Consider the following 17,174-nt stretch of genomic DNA (forward strand, 5'->3'; position numbering starts at 1 on the left):
AGCACCTAACCAAGAAAATTATCTTGGAAAATGGTTGATTCAGAAAATTCTGCAGAAGCTGTTCTGTTTATGCTGATTCCATAGAAGTCCAAGAGATCATATGAAAGAACTTACGAAAAGTTAGGAAGTTGGTGTAAAGACAAAATTGTCTACTTTTACAGAAAAAGTGGTTTTGGCATATTTTTCGAAGGTACACAAGCCTTCTACTTAGTGGAGTATCTATTTGATGCTTTGAACTACAAATTATCTAAACAAAATTGTGGGTATTGATAAATATACCAATGTCATTGCATTTGTGAAAATAAAATTGGGTGGTTATAAATAATTACAGAAGTCTAGAACATTTTCGAAGAGAAGTTGAAGGATTCATGACAGAGACAGATGATGAAAGTAGTGTCCATACCTGTGAAGTAACGGTTCGCGCATCTGACAGCAAAACCAGGTGATTCGGGTTGGAATGCTGGTTGCGGAAAGTTACCTGGTTGAGGTTTCTTTCAGGGTTTGCCCTCAACCCAATATGAGCATAGTGCTGAATATTGGTGTATCTGGGGTGTGCAGAAGGGAGAAACTCAACTCTTAGCATGTGGATGACACTGAAGATGTTTCTTCTTTCATTACTATCCTCGATATAAAAAACCAATATGCAAAGATTTAATAATAGGGGAAGATATAGTTGGAGTGAATTTTTTGAAAATATGCAAACCTATGTACGTCTTTCCATTACACACAGATATTCTAAATGTTGTGTGCAACCTTTAGGCATAAATATAATTGGTTGTGCACCTAAAAAGTCGCTGATTTCCTCGCCTTCCCAATGCTGGTGAATTTACAGATCACTGCTTTCGACAGTGCTCTGATAACTTCTTGAATGATGAAGAAGCTAATCAGCGAATACTCAAGATACATGGAGATTGGTATTCAACTTCTGTTGCTGAAGGATACATATAGAATTCTATCGAAAACATGAGCCTAGAGAAAAAGGAAAATACACCCAAGAAATTAAAATTCGCTACAAGCAATAATGAGATGCAAGAATTATCTTCAGCTCCAGGTCATATTCAAGTGCACCAAGAGGGTGGGGGGAGGACTGTAGGTTACAACTCCAAATGCTCAATTCTCCATTTTGAATAACTGTATTGTGAATACTTAAAATATATGAATAGTTGAGAAGTCAGTTTCTTAATATTTCCATTTCTACATACTTTTAAGCATATGTGCATAAAATAATGTCATTTCGAAACTAAAATGAAAATAAGTCACTATTTTGGTATGGCTGTCTAAAAGAACTATATGTGATTATCTACAGTATCTTGAATACTGTGATACACATCTGAAAAAAATTATTCTGGGGGAGAGGTATAAAAAAGAGCAAATTTAAAGACTATCAGATTTCACTATTTCATGTGCAACAGTATTTTTGTGGAACGAAATAAGTCAACATCTAAAAATTCTTGAACTGAAGAAGGAAACAATTATGCCTTTAAATACATAGAGTAAGACACAAATAATTAAACAATATAATTTTAACTTTTACTAATTAAATTTATGTCATGTTTCAAATCTTACTTAATACACTGTACATATTTAACGTTGTTTAAATAAATAATTTTAAAATCAAATAAAAGTCTGCATTTTGACTCGTACAGATTGGTTTCTAACTGGAATATGGCATGTTATGCAGCGATCTACACACTATACTATAAAAGTAAGTCATAAAGAGTTACAGTTTTTTATATAAATTTACATTAATTGAACTGAAAAGATTGTTACCTCTTCAATTAACTGAATGCAAAAAACTAAAAATGACCTATTCCGTCCTGTCCCTTCTATGTGGCATATCTAAAAAAACAGATATTTGATTAAAGAGCTTCGACAAAATGTGAACTTGGAATTCTAATTTGTATTAATAAAATCGTCTTTTAACAGTTTCCCTTAGGTCACATTTTCAGAATTACAGATAAGATCAGTGCAATCTCTGCCAATGAGGGATAATGTATATAAGAATAGCGGACTTTGGTCCACTCTGTTTCGTCCACATACCATAAAACATTGTATGCAGTACTAAGGACGACAGAGAGATTCAAATACACAAACTGCTATCTTCATTGCATCCTGTTAAAACGGAAGCTAGCCTAACGACATTACTAAAGCTTTTCACACTATAGAACAAAGCATGTATTAAGCTATTCAAATGTTGTGTGTCTAGAAAATATCTTCAATGATATCTTTATGATTGCAAATGATACAATCCACAGTGACATGAGAATATGTTTATACTTATTTGAATGAAATATTCTTAACCCAATTGTTTAGTCACAGTAATTTTTATTTACGATATAGAAGAGCTCATATTTGTTTTGCAGTAGTGCAGAACAGCACTGTGTACAAAATATGAAATTTAGTAAAAAATGATTATGAATGACGCAAGAGTGGTGAAGAACTTTCAGGTATTTGAGAACCATAAAAAGGATAAGAAAAATCCCCTTTCATTGGAAATTCCCCATCATTATTACCTTAGGAATAATCACTATTTTTTTAACTCTCGTAAACATCACGTTGAACAATTGAAAGTACAAAATGATATGAAAGGGACTTTCTTATTTTGTATTGGATGCATTGATGTCACAGAGATGATTTAAGGCAAGAATAAGATTTTAGCTGAGACAATAGGCAATTATAGAAGAGAATGGGGAGAATATTGTTCAAGAACGGACGGGTCAAAGTTTCTGAAAGTGACCTCTCCAAATTGAAGAGATCTAGACCTAATCTTTAACAGTTTGATGTTGATGTATTGGTCTTTGATTCTTTACTCATATTTGAGATATTTATCATTTACTGTACATGAAGTTCATACTGCACAATAGTTTGCTCGTCAGAAAATAAAAATATTATTCTTTAAAAGGCAGTGTAATCAGAAAACGTTATGGTAACATTTGGGAAATTCATAAGAGATGGTAGAATGTTTTCTGAATGTAACATAATGAAGTCCTCAAAAACCCATGGTTTACAAATCTGTCAGTAATAGTGATATTGTACGTTCACAAAAGATGAGATGACCTGTATTTCTAGTGAGCAGAATAGGCCTTGAAGTGTCAGTCCTTGAAGAAAATAATAATCATGAATAGCTGTCATGATTATCTTTTTACAGTATTTTATCAGAAGTAACTCTTATATTCATGTGGCAGGGAAGTATTCTGTATCACATTATGTATCTCAAACCCAGTTTTTTATATCATTGTAGGAACTGAAATATATAATACATTTAGTTAAAATGGAGAATGATATCTTTACATGAACCTTTACTCTCTTCTGTACATAACAGGTGTGCATCCTTTGGGTTAAGTAATATTAACACAAATAAGTTCAACAGAGTGATATATTTCATCTGTGATCAAAATATGATAGTAACTGTTCCTATATTATTATTTTAATGTGAACTTAATATAATATATATAAAAGAAGACATTTGAAATCTACACACATACAAACTTTCATACACGCTATGCATTCATGCAGTAGATACAATGAAAGTTCAGGATATAGTGAAACAACATTAGTATATTTTTCATTAGGCCATTTCCACACTTACGATAAATTTATATGGTCCCAATTCTATTTCTATAAAATGTGTATATTTTTTTTAGATACTATTTATTTAGTTAAAATTCATTTTACCTTCACTGACATTAAAATATTACTAATGAAGTTTCACTATAGATAAAATTAGATACATACACAGATACATATGAGAATACTCTATTTGAACTTACACATTATTCTTTAAAATATCAAGGAAGATATTTAAATCTATGTGTAAAGATTAATTTCTAAATTATGTTATGAGTTGCCAAGCAATCAGTCATTCAGTGTATAGATAACTATATACATAAAAAAAAAAAGTTCGCTGTATAAATAAAATCTGTACTATCCTTAATTTCACATCTGTGGGACATTATGGCAAGTGCTCTCCTTTATCTTTTCTTTAGAAATATACTTACAGTATATTTTAACAAAACTACAATATAAAAATTACAGTGCTATAGTCTTTACATTAAAACCAACGTAAAAACTAGGCCTCTGAGAAGCATGTTATGTCACTTTCAGAGTAGTTCCCACAGTTTTAGTGATCTGAAGTTTCAATTTGTACGAGATCTGTCAGGTACAGATTGGTTAATTCTGAGCCTGATTTGTTTTTCTTTATTATTTTTAAATTATTATTCTTGAAATGTCAAGTCGAAAACTGTGAATAGTATTTCATTACACATACTAAAAAAGAACAATTTCTCATGACTAAAATTCTATGGTTCGGATATAACTGTTTATATACAATTATTAAACTCATGGTTTGCTGAAAATAAAACGTGTTCGAGATATAAACAACACTGATGCAGGAAAGCTACGACTTATCCCGCTTCTTGAGTGAGCGTTTATTTGCACACCGACTGATAATGTCTGTCACATGACTCTTATGGTCGAAGATCTTCATAACTTGGCTTTTGGCCTCCTGCATCTGATCTTTGATTACTTTGCTCCTTTGTATATTTCCCTGAAATGAATGGAATTACATCAATTAAAAAGACAAAGTGGAGACGAGTTATTATGGTATTCACGTGACTCTTCTGGTTGTAGCAACACAAATAACAAAATAACAATGTATTAAATATTTGTACAACAGTTTATACGGAAAAACTGAATTTTGTTTGAATTTTTTTTTCTTGTTAGGAGGGAGGGAACATGCCACGCACTACGACCTGAGGTCTATTGTACACCCCCTATATGAGATGAGTTGCGTGCCCAACGATCCTCTACGCACACCGACCTAACCACTTGATCCCCTTAACGACCGGTCCCTACAGCCAACAGAGTCCATGTACCACTCCTGCTTCGGCAACCCCCTCAAGGCTCCCTTAACGGTCTGAGGCAGAAGTCCTCCCCCGAGAAGGTCTGCCCTGGGTTCCTTTGCAGAAGCCATCCACCATCACATGAATATAATCCACGGAGGCTGGTCGAGAGAGCCAGCAGCTTCGGAGGGCCGCCTGTAGAGCGATCTGAAAGCCAGAAGAAGTAACGGGATGATGAATGACAGGATGATAGGTGAGGAAAGGAAGTGGCGAAGATGAATGGGGTTCCAATCGCCTGATAAATTTACCTGATATTCATCCATAGGATGAGGGAAAAACCCTGAAAAAACCTCACCCGGGCAACTTATCCCAACCAGGGATTGAACCCGGGCCTGCTGGGTTCGAAGTTAGACTCGCTAACCCCTCAGCCACAACGATGGACTTGTTTGAATTGCAATTTAGCCTTATTACATTCATTGCAACTTATTTTCTAAAATATCATTTTCTATTAATTTTTAAATTGTTAGATTTTTATTACCATTAATATTGTACAGTGCTTACATTTTATCTACCTCTGCTTCCTTATGGAACCTGTGTTACGCATACCTGCTGATAGACAGTGTGCAGTAATAAGTTGAGTTTCAGTGCGGTTAAGTGTGTTGTGTGCAGTGTTGACTTTATTACTCTGTATCTGCTGTTTGAGTCATGGTTCAGAGATTTTCATTTGCTGTAACTTTATTAAAGTACGAATCACCTGCTCAGTAATGGAGAGAATTTCAAGAAAGCTTTCCTGGGGTTGATTCACTTGATAGGTCTACAGTTCTTTTCGGAATATGTATTATATGACTTTCTTGTGTTAAATTCTATCGTACCTGGTTTACATGTCTCGACTTTTTATGGGTCATCTTCAGAACTGGTCACGACCAGTTCTGAAGATGACCCATAAAAAGTCGAAACATGTAAACCAGGTACGATAGAATTTAACACAAGAAAGTCATATAATACATATTCCGAAGTGATACAGTATTAAAAGTTGTGTAATCAAGATGTATATATCTACAGTTCGTTCAATAATATAAAATAAAATAACAGGATCAGTGTTGGACAAGAAAAGAAGACAAAGGCGCAAGTGTTTAACTGAGGAAAAGTTGAATGACATCGGTGCTTGATTAGAACAATCGCCGCTAAAATCTCTCACGAAGTTAGCACAATAAGCTGGGGTAAGCCATATATCAGAACATAATGTGACAGAATTATCAAAATTTCATCCATACGAAGTTACAGAAGTGCACGCTCTAGAGCCAGAGGATCCACATATGAGAATTAATTTGCAACTGGAATGACTCAAAATGAAGTGGTATTTAATAAAGGCAATGGTGCACTCACAGCGATAGATAAGTGCTTGAACAAATGGCAGAATATAGAGATAAAAAAACCTGTTTAATATTTATAGAGCTATGGTAGAATCGAAAATATTGTATAATATAGAAATTTGGGGTAATGATTTATCTAGATATGATAGAACTAGAGCTAAATTTTTTTTCTAGGAATCCCGTGGAATGCCTCTAACCTAGCTGCTAGATTCGAAATGGGGGTAGATAGTATTATGGGAACGATACTAGTAAGGGAAATAAAATTCTTAGGTCATATTTTGGAGAAGGAAGACAGTGCCATTGAAAAGATGTGTTTGCAGTTTCTTCGGGACACGAATTTGAAATCCAACTGGCTAGAAGATTTAAAGAATAAGGTGAGTAGATTAGGTCTAAGATGGTTATGGGAGGAAATTGGAGTAATGAATTTAAATGTAGGCCTAATTTGTAAAATGGTAAAAGAGAGGTGTAATGAAACTACGAGACAGGAATTATATCAAAATCAAAATGAATTAAGAACATTAAGTAACTATAATTACATTAAAACGTCATGGGAACAAGAAGAATATGTCAGAATAAACAATAGGAAATTGAGGATGGGCTTAGCTTGGTGGAGACTAGGAATATCGAAATTGAAAAACAGGAGGGTACCATAGAGATGGATATCTGCCTCCTTTGCGGCATGAGAGAAGATGCATTCCATATATTATTAGAATGTCAAGTAACTGCCAATACAAGGAAAAAATGGTTAAATAATACATTTTTGAATATGAATAGATATGTAGCATATAAGAAAATATGTAATATAACTAATATAAGAGAGTTAAATAAAATGGGCGAATTTTTAATGATAGTGAAGATGAAATGAGAAGAGAAAGTTATTTTTATTGTGTAAGCATGTAAATCATGTTTATTTATCACGTAACGCCAATATGTATCCCAATGTGTTGTTTTTTTATTATTAATCTATTTTTTTGTGTACATTTTATTCAATTGCCGGTTTCTGGTTTAATTATGTGAATCCTACTTAATTCTAATGTAATACTAATATGTATACTAATGTGTTTATTTTTATTTTTACTCTGTACATTTTTTATTGAATTATCGGCTTCTGTTTTTATGTGATTCGTATTTGATTCTAACAACATTAATAATATTCCACTACGTTTATTTTTATTTTATGACGTAAATTTTTATGTAACTACCTCTTTTGATCTCATTATGTACCCAAATTGTATCAGAACGCAATTACTTAATTCCGATCCAGTTGTATGTTCAGCTATGTAAGCAAGTTTTAATCCTGGTTGAGTGTAAGAGAAGGCTTTATGGCCTTAACTCTGCCAGGTTAAATAAAGCCATTATTATTATTATTATTATTATTATTATTATTATTATTATTATTATTTAAAAGTAATGGTGTATTAAATTGATCTTGTAGTGTGTATGTGTCTGGGGTAATATAGAATTGTAACAGGTCTGTCTTACAGATATATGACAGATGAATAAATATATATCATATCATATCATATCATATCATATCATATCATATCAATTTGCAACTGGTTTATTTTAATCTGTACATGATGGTGATGAGGCATGGTTTCATCTGCATGGACGAGTTAACACTCAAAATAATTGGTACTGGTCAGAAGATAATTCACAACTTATTCATGTAAGTCCATTACATGATCCTAAGGTCAATGTAAGATGTGCATTAAGTGCAAAATCGGCCCTACTTTTTTTTTTTTTCACAAAACAATTAATGGTGATCATGCATTCACATCAAATCAATCAATATTCCCATCATTTCTGCGTGGAACATAGGGCTCTCAGAAAGCTTCTCCATCTGACTATTTCTGGCCAACACCTTAATCTCACTCCATGTCTTCCCCATCGTTTTTGCTTCTATGAGAACAGTTCGTTTCCATGTTATCTTGGGTCTGCCAATTCCTCTCCTGCCCTGTGGATTCCAATCCAATGCCTTCCTGGCGGGGTCATCTGGAGGTCGGCAAAGTGTATGTCCCAGCCATCCCCACTTCCTATGCCGAATTTCAAATTCAACTGGTTTTTGTTTAGTTTTTAACCATAGGTTTTTGTTGGATATCTGGACCGGCCAGAATATTTTTAATATGTTTCTCAAACATCTATTAATAAAAACTTGTGGTTGCTTGATAATAGTTTTAGTTATTTTCCAGGTTTCACAGCCATATAAAAGCACGGATTTTACATTTGTGTTAAAAATTCTCAGTTTAGTATTTATTGTATAGGCAGCACTCTTCCATATAGGCTTTAGCAGCCCAAAGGCATATCTTGCCTTCTTTATTCTTACTCTCACATCGCTATCTGTACCACCATTCTGGGAGACTATACTGCCTAGATATGAGAATTCCTTCACATTTTCAATTACGCCGCTGCTTAGAGTTAGAAGAGTAGGTTGATTGGTACCTATGCGCAATTCTTTGGTTTTATTAATATTGATTTGAAGACCCACCTTCTGTGCTTCCTTTTCCAATTGTTGCAGTTTGGCTTTCATATCTTTAAAGGAATGAGCTAAGAGACAGATATCATCCGCATAGTCTAGATCTTCTAGTCTACCGGAGAGCCCCCAACGGATTCCTCTAGGGGAAACATTCACTCTTCTTAGAGTTGCATCTAAGACCAGGTTAAAGAGGAGGGGTGATAACACGCAGCCTTGCCTTACACCTATGCCGACATGAATGACTTCTCCAATGTTATTCTTATGAATTACTCTGCAGCTGGCATTCCGATATAATTCTTTAATGATGTTTATAAGTTTGGTGCATGCACATGCACATATATTATTATCTAGTCATCAAGTTTACTTTTTCAAGCGATATTTCTAGATTTTCTCTAAGCTTTACCACTTCTTGTGTGAATCCATTTTGGGTCTTTAGTGTAAGTGTAGATTCATTATATCTATACCATTTATTGAAATTTAGAATATGAATATGACAACTTATCTGCCCATCAAATTGTGAAGAAGTATGCTCAGTGAGGATGGTTTATCTCAAATGTGCAAAATTTGACTAACAAGATACAAACAACTGGCAACATCAACCATAAAGCTAGAAGTGAAAGACTTTGCTCTGTTCGAATTCCAGATACAAATTCAAATATTCACAAGACAGCATGACTTATAGGAGGGACCCTATTTTATGGTAATAGCGATATACTGTAAGTGAAATTTTCTGTAAACCCTGAATTTTTGCATTTTTGGGTATTTATTGTAAAAAATATGCCATTTGCAGTGAATTTATAAGCGTGAAATGAGTATTTAGGAAGAAATGTCGCAAAATAAGAATGCAATACATGCGAAACTGGCAAAAGAAAAATATTGTGATTTAGGTTTTTAAAATATTAGTTCATATAAATGTATTAGAGAGGAGCGCTTGTCAGTGTATCGTCACATAACTGTGCTGGTGACATAGGGTTGCCAACCCTCCCATTTCCCAGGATCTCCCATATTTGTCCCTAATTTTTAACTGTCTCTCGGCTCCTGTATTTTTCTTCTCTTCAAGCATGTTTCTCCCTTATTTTTGCATAATGTAAAAATTGTAATTCTAAACATTTGATTTTGCCATGCATGATAATGATTTATACGATAAATTTTGTTGTTCAAGAGATGCATTAAAATGTGCAGTTTTTATAGAATGTAATACTTGCCACCCGTTTAAAATCAGAGCACGTTAATGGTATAAATTTGGAAAAACTGACGAGTTTTGTTCTAAGCATACCAAGTAGTAATGCTTATACAAAGAGGATGTTTCACCTCATGAATAATACATGAATAATAATTGAACATATGTTCAAAATAGGAGCACGAAACATCTAATCAAATCAGAACTGCAAACTGCAGTCGACTTCAACTATTACAAGAGACAAAATCTGTATCAAAATACACTTAATTTAAGCCTAGCTGTCGATGTGTACAATAAAGTTCAATAACTTCAAGGGAATTGTTCCTGAACCGGGTGCTGATCCCGGGACCTTTGGCTGAATGCACCAATGATCTACTGACTGAGCTACCCAGAAACCTCACTCGACAATCTCAATTTTTTCCTTTATATGCACATAATTCGAGTGGTCTGAGAAGATGCCAGAAACCCACACTGAGTACACACAAACTCTGTGTGACTTGTCAGGCGAAGTTCCTGGGTAGCTCAGTCGGTAGAGCACTTGTGTGTTCAGCCAAAGGTCCTGGCCCCAGAACAATTTTTTTCTTAAAATTATTCAAGTCTTCTTCACAAGGAGCTTTATCTGAAAGCCAGATCTGCATGCAGAATAAAGTTTTTTTTTTTCAGTAACTGAACCGAATAATTTGTCTATTTTCTATGCAAAATTTTGTCGATTCCTTAGTCTCCCGTATTTTCTTCAAAAAAAGTTGGTAACCCTATAGTGACATCACACAGCTTGGTTTGTGGTTGCAGCATGCTATGGTGTTCCCAGATCATGTCTTTTTTGTCGAGTGTGTTTTCATATGGTTGTTAGTAGGTTTTTTTTTTCCTCCACCAGATACAGATTTCGAAATTTGATTGAAATACCGAAAAGTAAAGTCCTATGTAAAGAAAGTTGCAGGTATGACAATGATGATCTTGTATCTAATGTTTTTTAAAGTTTGCATGAAGATCTTGGAGTCTGCTCAGAGAAGTTTCTCAACTACTCTAACATCGTGACAACAAATAGGACAAATCTTCACCCTGAAAATGTGTTTATTTTTTGGACACAACATTTAATTCTTGCTTACAAAACTTCTTAATACTGTGTCTTATTTTATGATAATTAGTCATATTAATCTGTCAGCTTACTTTATAATATTTTTTATTTTTCTGTTATTCTACAGCATACAATTTAAGAAAAAGTTAAAAAAAGTAAAGGAGGTTAAAAAAAATGTATTCATTGTATAGTGACTTAATATCAAGAAATTAAGATATTTTTCTCTGTGGCTAGTTTTTGTTTTTAGTGACTTCTATCTAAATTTAGACATACCTATTTTATTTCCTAGTGCCAGTCGGATGAAATGTACAGGAACAGTCATTCTCCACATTAAATGTATAGACCATTTCAGATGACAATCTCAGGATAAGGGATACAAAGCAATTTTTTCATTTGTATAATTCTTCCTTCATTGTTTCTTAAAACTATCATAAAATACTTTTAGTTGTTTCACAGTCTGTGTAGTAACTTCTGGAAGGGAATTGTACTTGCGAGCCAGTTTTTCCCCCTAGTAGATTCTTCATGATGAACCGATATACACATATCATCGGTTGTCTTGTTTTTAATTATATTTGAATACTAGCCGTACCCGTGCGCTCCGCTGCACCCGTTAGAAATAAATATAAAGTAATTACATAATTAAAATAGGACATTTGATCCAGGGAACATTCGTGTTTGATAGAAGGATAAATCGTTTAATATGTTACTTAATTTAAATTGCATCCAAATAATTAAAATGCGATCATTTTGGTCCAGAGACACTCATTTGGTGCAATGACAATTCCTTTAACATGTTTCTTAATGTTTATTGCATGCAACCATAGTGTACTGAAGATTGACATCATTTAGATTTAATGTGTATATTTTATTTTACTTGTTATAGGTTTCCATTGAATTATGGTAATAACTTAATTTTAACCATTGTTTTCTACGTATTCAGTAAATGGCGCTTGGCCCACTATGGTTCTGAACCCTTCAAATATCTTAAATTATATTATATTATATTATATTACATTAAATCATATCAGAAGTTACTGTATTATGTCCATCTAGAGAAACTACACTTTCCAATGGTGGAATAATAATTAATTATACAAATCGGTTAATTTAGCTTCCGATATTACTTCATACAAACACAGAAATATTCTCTGTAGGCTATCTTTCATAGCTTTCGATTGTTGCTGTCCAAGGCCCCTTATAGACGAAGTCATTTGTTTTTAAATTCATTACACGGCCTTAGATGGCAGTTATTTTAATTTTAAAACTCATTTATCTCATTAAATATCAGTCCTATCAAACTTTTTCAAGGAATAAAACTTATCGCAAATTATTTTTAAAGAAACTTTTGTTATGTAACATTTTTCACAAAAATGAATAATAAACGAGATATTTCGATTCATTTAATTCAGGCCCCCATATAACCCCCCTTTTAAATAGTGTATTTTGAATGCCATATAGCCTAAAATCTAAGTTACAACGAACTTAATTTATATTCCAATTTTCATCGAAATCGGTTCAGCCATTATTGCGTGAAAAGGTGACAGACAGACAGACAGACAGACAGACAGACAGACATACAAACAAAAATTTCAAAAAAGCGATTTTCGGTTTCAGGGTGGTTAATTATATATGTTAGGGTCAATTATTTTTGGAAAATCGAAAATTACCAGAAACATTTCGGCTACAAATTTATTATTGGTATAGATTTTGGAAGCACATCTACAAATATTTCCGTCTCTATATTGATATAATTAAAGTTCCTAGCTAGTTTTATTCTTTCCTCCACTTTCTATATTTTGTAACCACATTCCTTCATTATGCAAATGATATAAACTGGCACTGAATTTATGATATAATAGGCTGTGGTTTCATAAAAATTTTGTGATATAGTTATGAAAAATTCATTGAACGGGTTTATTTATCCGTAATGAGGCAATACTTACTGTTCATTAAATGTTAAGAAAATATAGTTGGTGAACAGTTCACATTTTAGTAAATTGTTAAATATTTTATGGTATTTTGAATTGTAAAGATTGTTTAACAGAGGTGCATCAATGTAAATAAAGTATGACTAAACAGATTAGCACCTTTTATTTTACTCTTAACGGGCTACACAACGTTTCATTTAACATATCACTCACTGCCTTTTTTTTTCGTCATTCATTAAATAGTGACAGCTCCTTATAATATCGAACTCGCGATTTTCCTTGTATAGCTCTTTGCCTTGTTTGTTCTGTTTCTACCAATACTTCGTTAGGAATTTCAATGCGATCCATTTCTACAAATTAATCTCAGACAAAACCATTTGTAGTAAACACTTTTATTTTATTTTCCTACCATAGTAACCGATTATGACGTTTTCTCTATCATAAGGTTTGTTTCAGCACGGTTCAGAATCGATTCTGAACTGCCTGCTCATGCACAGTAGCCCAATGTGTTTTCCAACAAGACTAGAACAGATTCAAATAATGAATTCCCAGTTCCCTGCCCCAACATGCTTCAGAACTCGTTCAGAACAAGTGAAATTGGTTCTCGATTAAGAGCAGAACTGGAAATTCTGAACTGTTGATGCATGCACAGATGGTTTAATCTGAAGTTATGGTTAAAATGCATCGACTAGGCACGTTAAAATAAAAAAATAATCGAACATGAATGATTTGGAAGATGATAGTGATATATTTTATGATGAATTAAGTTCGGAAGATGAATATAATTTTAATATGAGAAGAAACTCTGAAGGCCTTGAAAAAACAGTTCAAGAAATGTTCCAACAACGTAAAATCTCGAACTACTGGGTGTTCAGTTCAAAATGTGTCATGGCTCGCTGTATGCCGTCATGTGGCTAGCCGATGAGCCTAGAGAATTCAATCTTCCTACACTTCCGCAGAGGTGTATAACCTGTGAGGCAGAGAAGTTGCCTAGCAAGTATGGCGTTCATTCTGAAGAGTACGTACCGATACGTATGGTAACACCGGTAGTGGCAGGAATGTGAACTGTTTGGAAATATGTACTGTCGGGATATGGGGAGAGGGTTAAGACGATTACTTACGTATTTGTTGACATTAACTTCGATAGTCAACATGGACACGGAGCATTTGATTTGTGTTGTGGAATGTTACCGTACGCAACCGATGATAACAAATACCCTGCGTACGACTTGCCGGCGCAAAACACAGTTCGAAAGAGGTTATGGTAGCACACAGACCGTACAGACCGCCATCTATTGCTACGACGTTCAAGTTATACCATACACGTTCTCAAGTTCAGATTGAAGAATGCCTTAGATAATAGGCAACTTCTCTGACATATAAGCTGAAACTCGCTTCAAATCGGTGACCCAACAACAGTGACGTCATGACACACTTTGAAATGAACACCCAGTAGTTCTGACACCCTACACAACTGGTACATGCATCAAAAGAAGTTCGGTATTAGTTCAGAATGCATTCTGAATTGCTTGCTGGAACAAACCTATACTTACTTACTTACTTACTGGCTTTTAAGGAACCCGGAGGTTCATTGCCACCCTCGCATAAGCCCGCCATTGGTCCCTATCCTGAGCAAGATTAATCCAGTCTCTATCATCATATCCCACTTCCCTCAAATCCATTTTAATATTATCTTCCCATCTACGTCTCAGCCTTCCCAAAGGTCTTTTTCCCTCCGGTCTCCCAACTAACACACTATATGCATTTCTGGATTCACCCATACGTGCTACATATCCTGCCCATCTTAAACGTCTGGATTTAATGTTCCTAATTATGTCAGGTAAAGAATACAATGCGTGCAGTTCTGTGTTGTTTAACTTTCTCCATTCTCCTGTAACTTCATCCCTCTTAGCCCCAAATATTTTCCTAAGCACCTTATTTTCAAACACCCTTAACATATGTTCCTCTCTCAAAGTGAGAGTCCAAGTTTCACAACCGTATAGAACAACCGGTAATATAACTGTTTTATAAATTCTAACTTTCAGATTTTTTGAGAACAGACTGGATGATAAAAACTTCACAACCGAATAATAACAGGCATAGTACCGGTAACTGATTAAGATGTTTCTCAATTGTTATCTTATCTACAAATACTCAATAATTTCTGTTCCAGCAACATGCAAAATTCAATTATTAATTTATTTTCTCTTAAGATATACAATTCAAAATACCATAAAATGTTGTACAATGCACGACAAGAACTCAACATGCTTATTTGGATAGTTAATATTTCATTTGGGTTGATTTACTGAAGCTTGGTGAGACTGGCCATAAGATAAGAGTTTTTCTATTATTACATTTCTCAGATTCTGTCACAGTTTCCACAGGAGTTTCAAATGAAGGAAAAACAAAATTATTTTCATTCAAAAGGGAATCAAGCTCAATGCAAAATCATACTATGGAGATGTCATAACTCAGATGTTTCCAGAAATAGAAGATGCCATGCCAAGTTATTTACTTTACGCAAGATGGGGTATCATCTCATCAGGCAAAATATGCTGTTTTCTAATGCCAGGCGTTTGATAATAAAGTCATTTGACCTCTTGCACTCCAATATTTTTCAAAGATATTATCATGGTCAGCCACTGAAGCACAGATTTTGAGGTATTCCGAATCCATTTCTTGGTTTGAGTTGCACAATGGGCAGTTAGGGGACTGATATATTCCAATTCTATGCAGGTGTTTGGCCAAACAATCATGGCCTTTTGCCAATCTAAATGCAGCTACAGACGATTTTCGTTGTAAATCGGGATCAGGGAAAATATACAGTGGAATACCTCCACATGAACTGTGGTAATTTCTCTAGTGCACAATTTATAGTCATCCTGTTGTCCAGATCTTAATCCTATGGACTATTTTGTGTGGAGTCAACTGCAGAAGCCAGTTTACTAGAAGACAAGAATTCGTGATCTTGAACATTTAAAACAATACTTTAAACTTAACAACGAACTAAGAAGAGAAACTGATAAAGGTGAAGGAAGATTGGATGAAAGAGAAATGTAATGAAATAGAGGATCTAGAGAGAAAAGGAAGATATGATTTAATGTACTGCGAAATAAGATGTTTGGACTTCAAAAATAAGAAAAGAAAATCCATGTGGTTGATAGAGGATGAAATCGAAAATGTAATAACAGACAGACCAGGTATACTGAACAGATGGACGAAATATGTAGAAGAGACAGGGATGACTTGACTATAAAAGACGAAGCAGCCATATCAGAAGACAAAAAGGATTTTCTATTTTAAGGGAAGAAGCTGAGCTAGCTCTTAGGGAAATGAAGAATGGGAAAGCAACAGGAGTTGATGAAATCCCCACTGAATTAATGAAATGCTTGGGTGAAGACAAGAAAGAAATTCTATCATTATGCAACGAAATATATGAGAAAGAGGACTGGCCTGAAGATTTTACGGACACAGTATTGCTTCCAATACCGAAGACAAATAATGCAAAGAAATTAATTGAGTTCAGAACTATCAGCCTAATATCACACTCGGCGAAGAGTTTTCTGCAAATACTGAATCGAAGTTCATATTCTAAGATGGAAGAACAGTTGAAAGAGGAGCAGTTTGGCTTCAGGAAGGAAAGTACGAGAGATGCAACTGGACTGTTACGAACAACCGGCGAAAGATGTCTAGAGAAGAATAAAGTGTATATAGTATTTGGGATCTAGAAAAGACATTTGATAGAGTGGATTGGAATAAACTGATGGGGATCCTGGAAAAAATTGGCGTACATTGGAAAGCTAGGAGGCTGTTCAGTAACCTTTATATGAAACAAGTCAAAGTCAGGATAGGAGAAGAAATGTCAGAAGGAATTAAAATAGGGAAAGGAGTACAAGGATGCCCTATATCACCAACACTGTTCAACATCTACTTGGAAGGTTTAGTGAAAACTGTTTTCAAAACATGGGAGGAGTGATAATAGGAGAAAGAAGAATAAAGTGTGTAAGATTTTCTGATGATATGGCATTGTTAGCAGATGAGAAGATGATACTAAGAGATATGCTACTGGAGTTGAGTGATAGCTGTGAGCAGTATGGAATGAAGATAAATGCCAAGAAGACGAAGACAATGGTCATAGGAAGAAAAGTAAAGAAGGTAAACTTGCGAATTCTAAATGAGGCAGTAGAGCAAGTGGACAGCTTCAAATACTTGGGGTGTACTATAAGTAGTAACATGAGCTGCTGCCAAGAAGTCAAAAGGAGAATACTGTAGCAATGGCAAAGGAAGCTTTTAATAGA

At 34.3% G+C, this 17,174-nt stretch overlaps 1 protein-coding gene across 2 annotated transcripts in view; it reads right to left on the reverse strand.

The window, feature by feature from the left end:
• Positions 1–4,178: 4,178 nt before the first annotated feature.
• LOC138701362 (histone deacetylase complex subunit SAP130-A-like) overlaps positions 4,179–17,174 on the reverse strand; it is a 93,196-nt gene continuing 80,200 nt past the window's right edge. Inside the window, exon 18 of one of the 2 annotated variants that reach the window (XM_069828181.1) lies at positions 4,179–4,546. In XM_069828181.1, the coding sequence (XP_069684282.1) occupies positions 4,397–4,546 (150 nt within the window). In that variant the 3' untranslated portion in view covers positions 4,179–4,396. The remainder of the gene's footprint in view (positions 4,547–17,174) is intronic. The other variant, XM_069828182.1, reaches the window with a different exon arrangement.

This window comes from Periplaneta americana, chromosome 6 (assembly GCF_040183065.1).
Source record: "Periplaneta americana isolate PAMFEO1 chromosome 6, P.americana_PAMFEO1_priV1, whole genome shotgun sequence".
Classification (NCBI taxonomy): Eukaryota; Metazoa; Arthropoda; class Insecta; order Blattodea; family Blattidae; genus Periplaneta; species Periplaneta americana.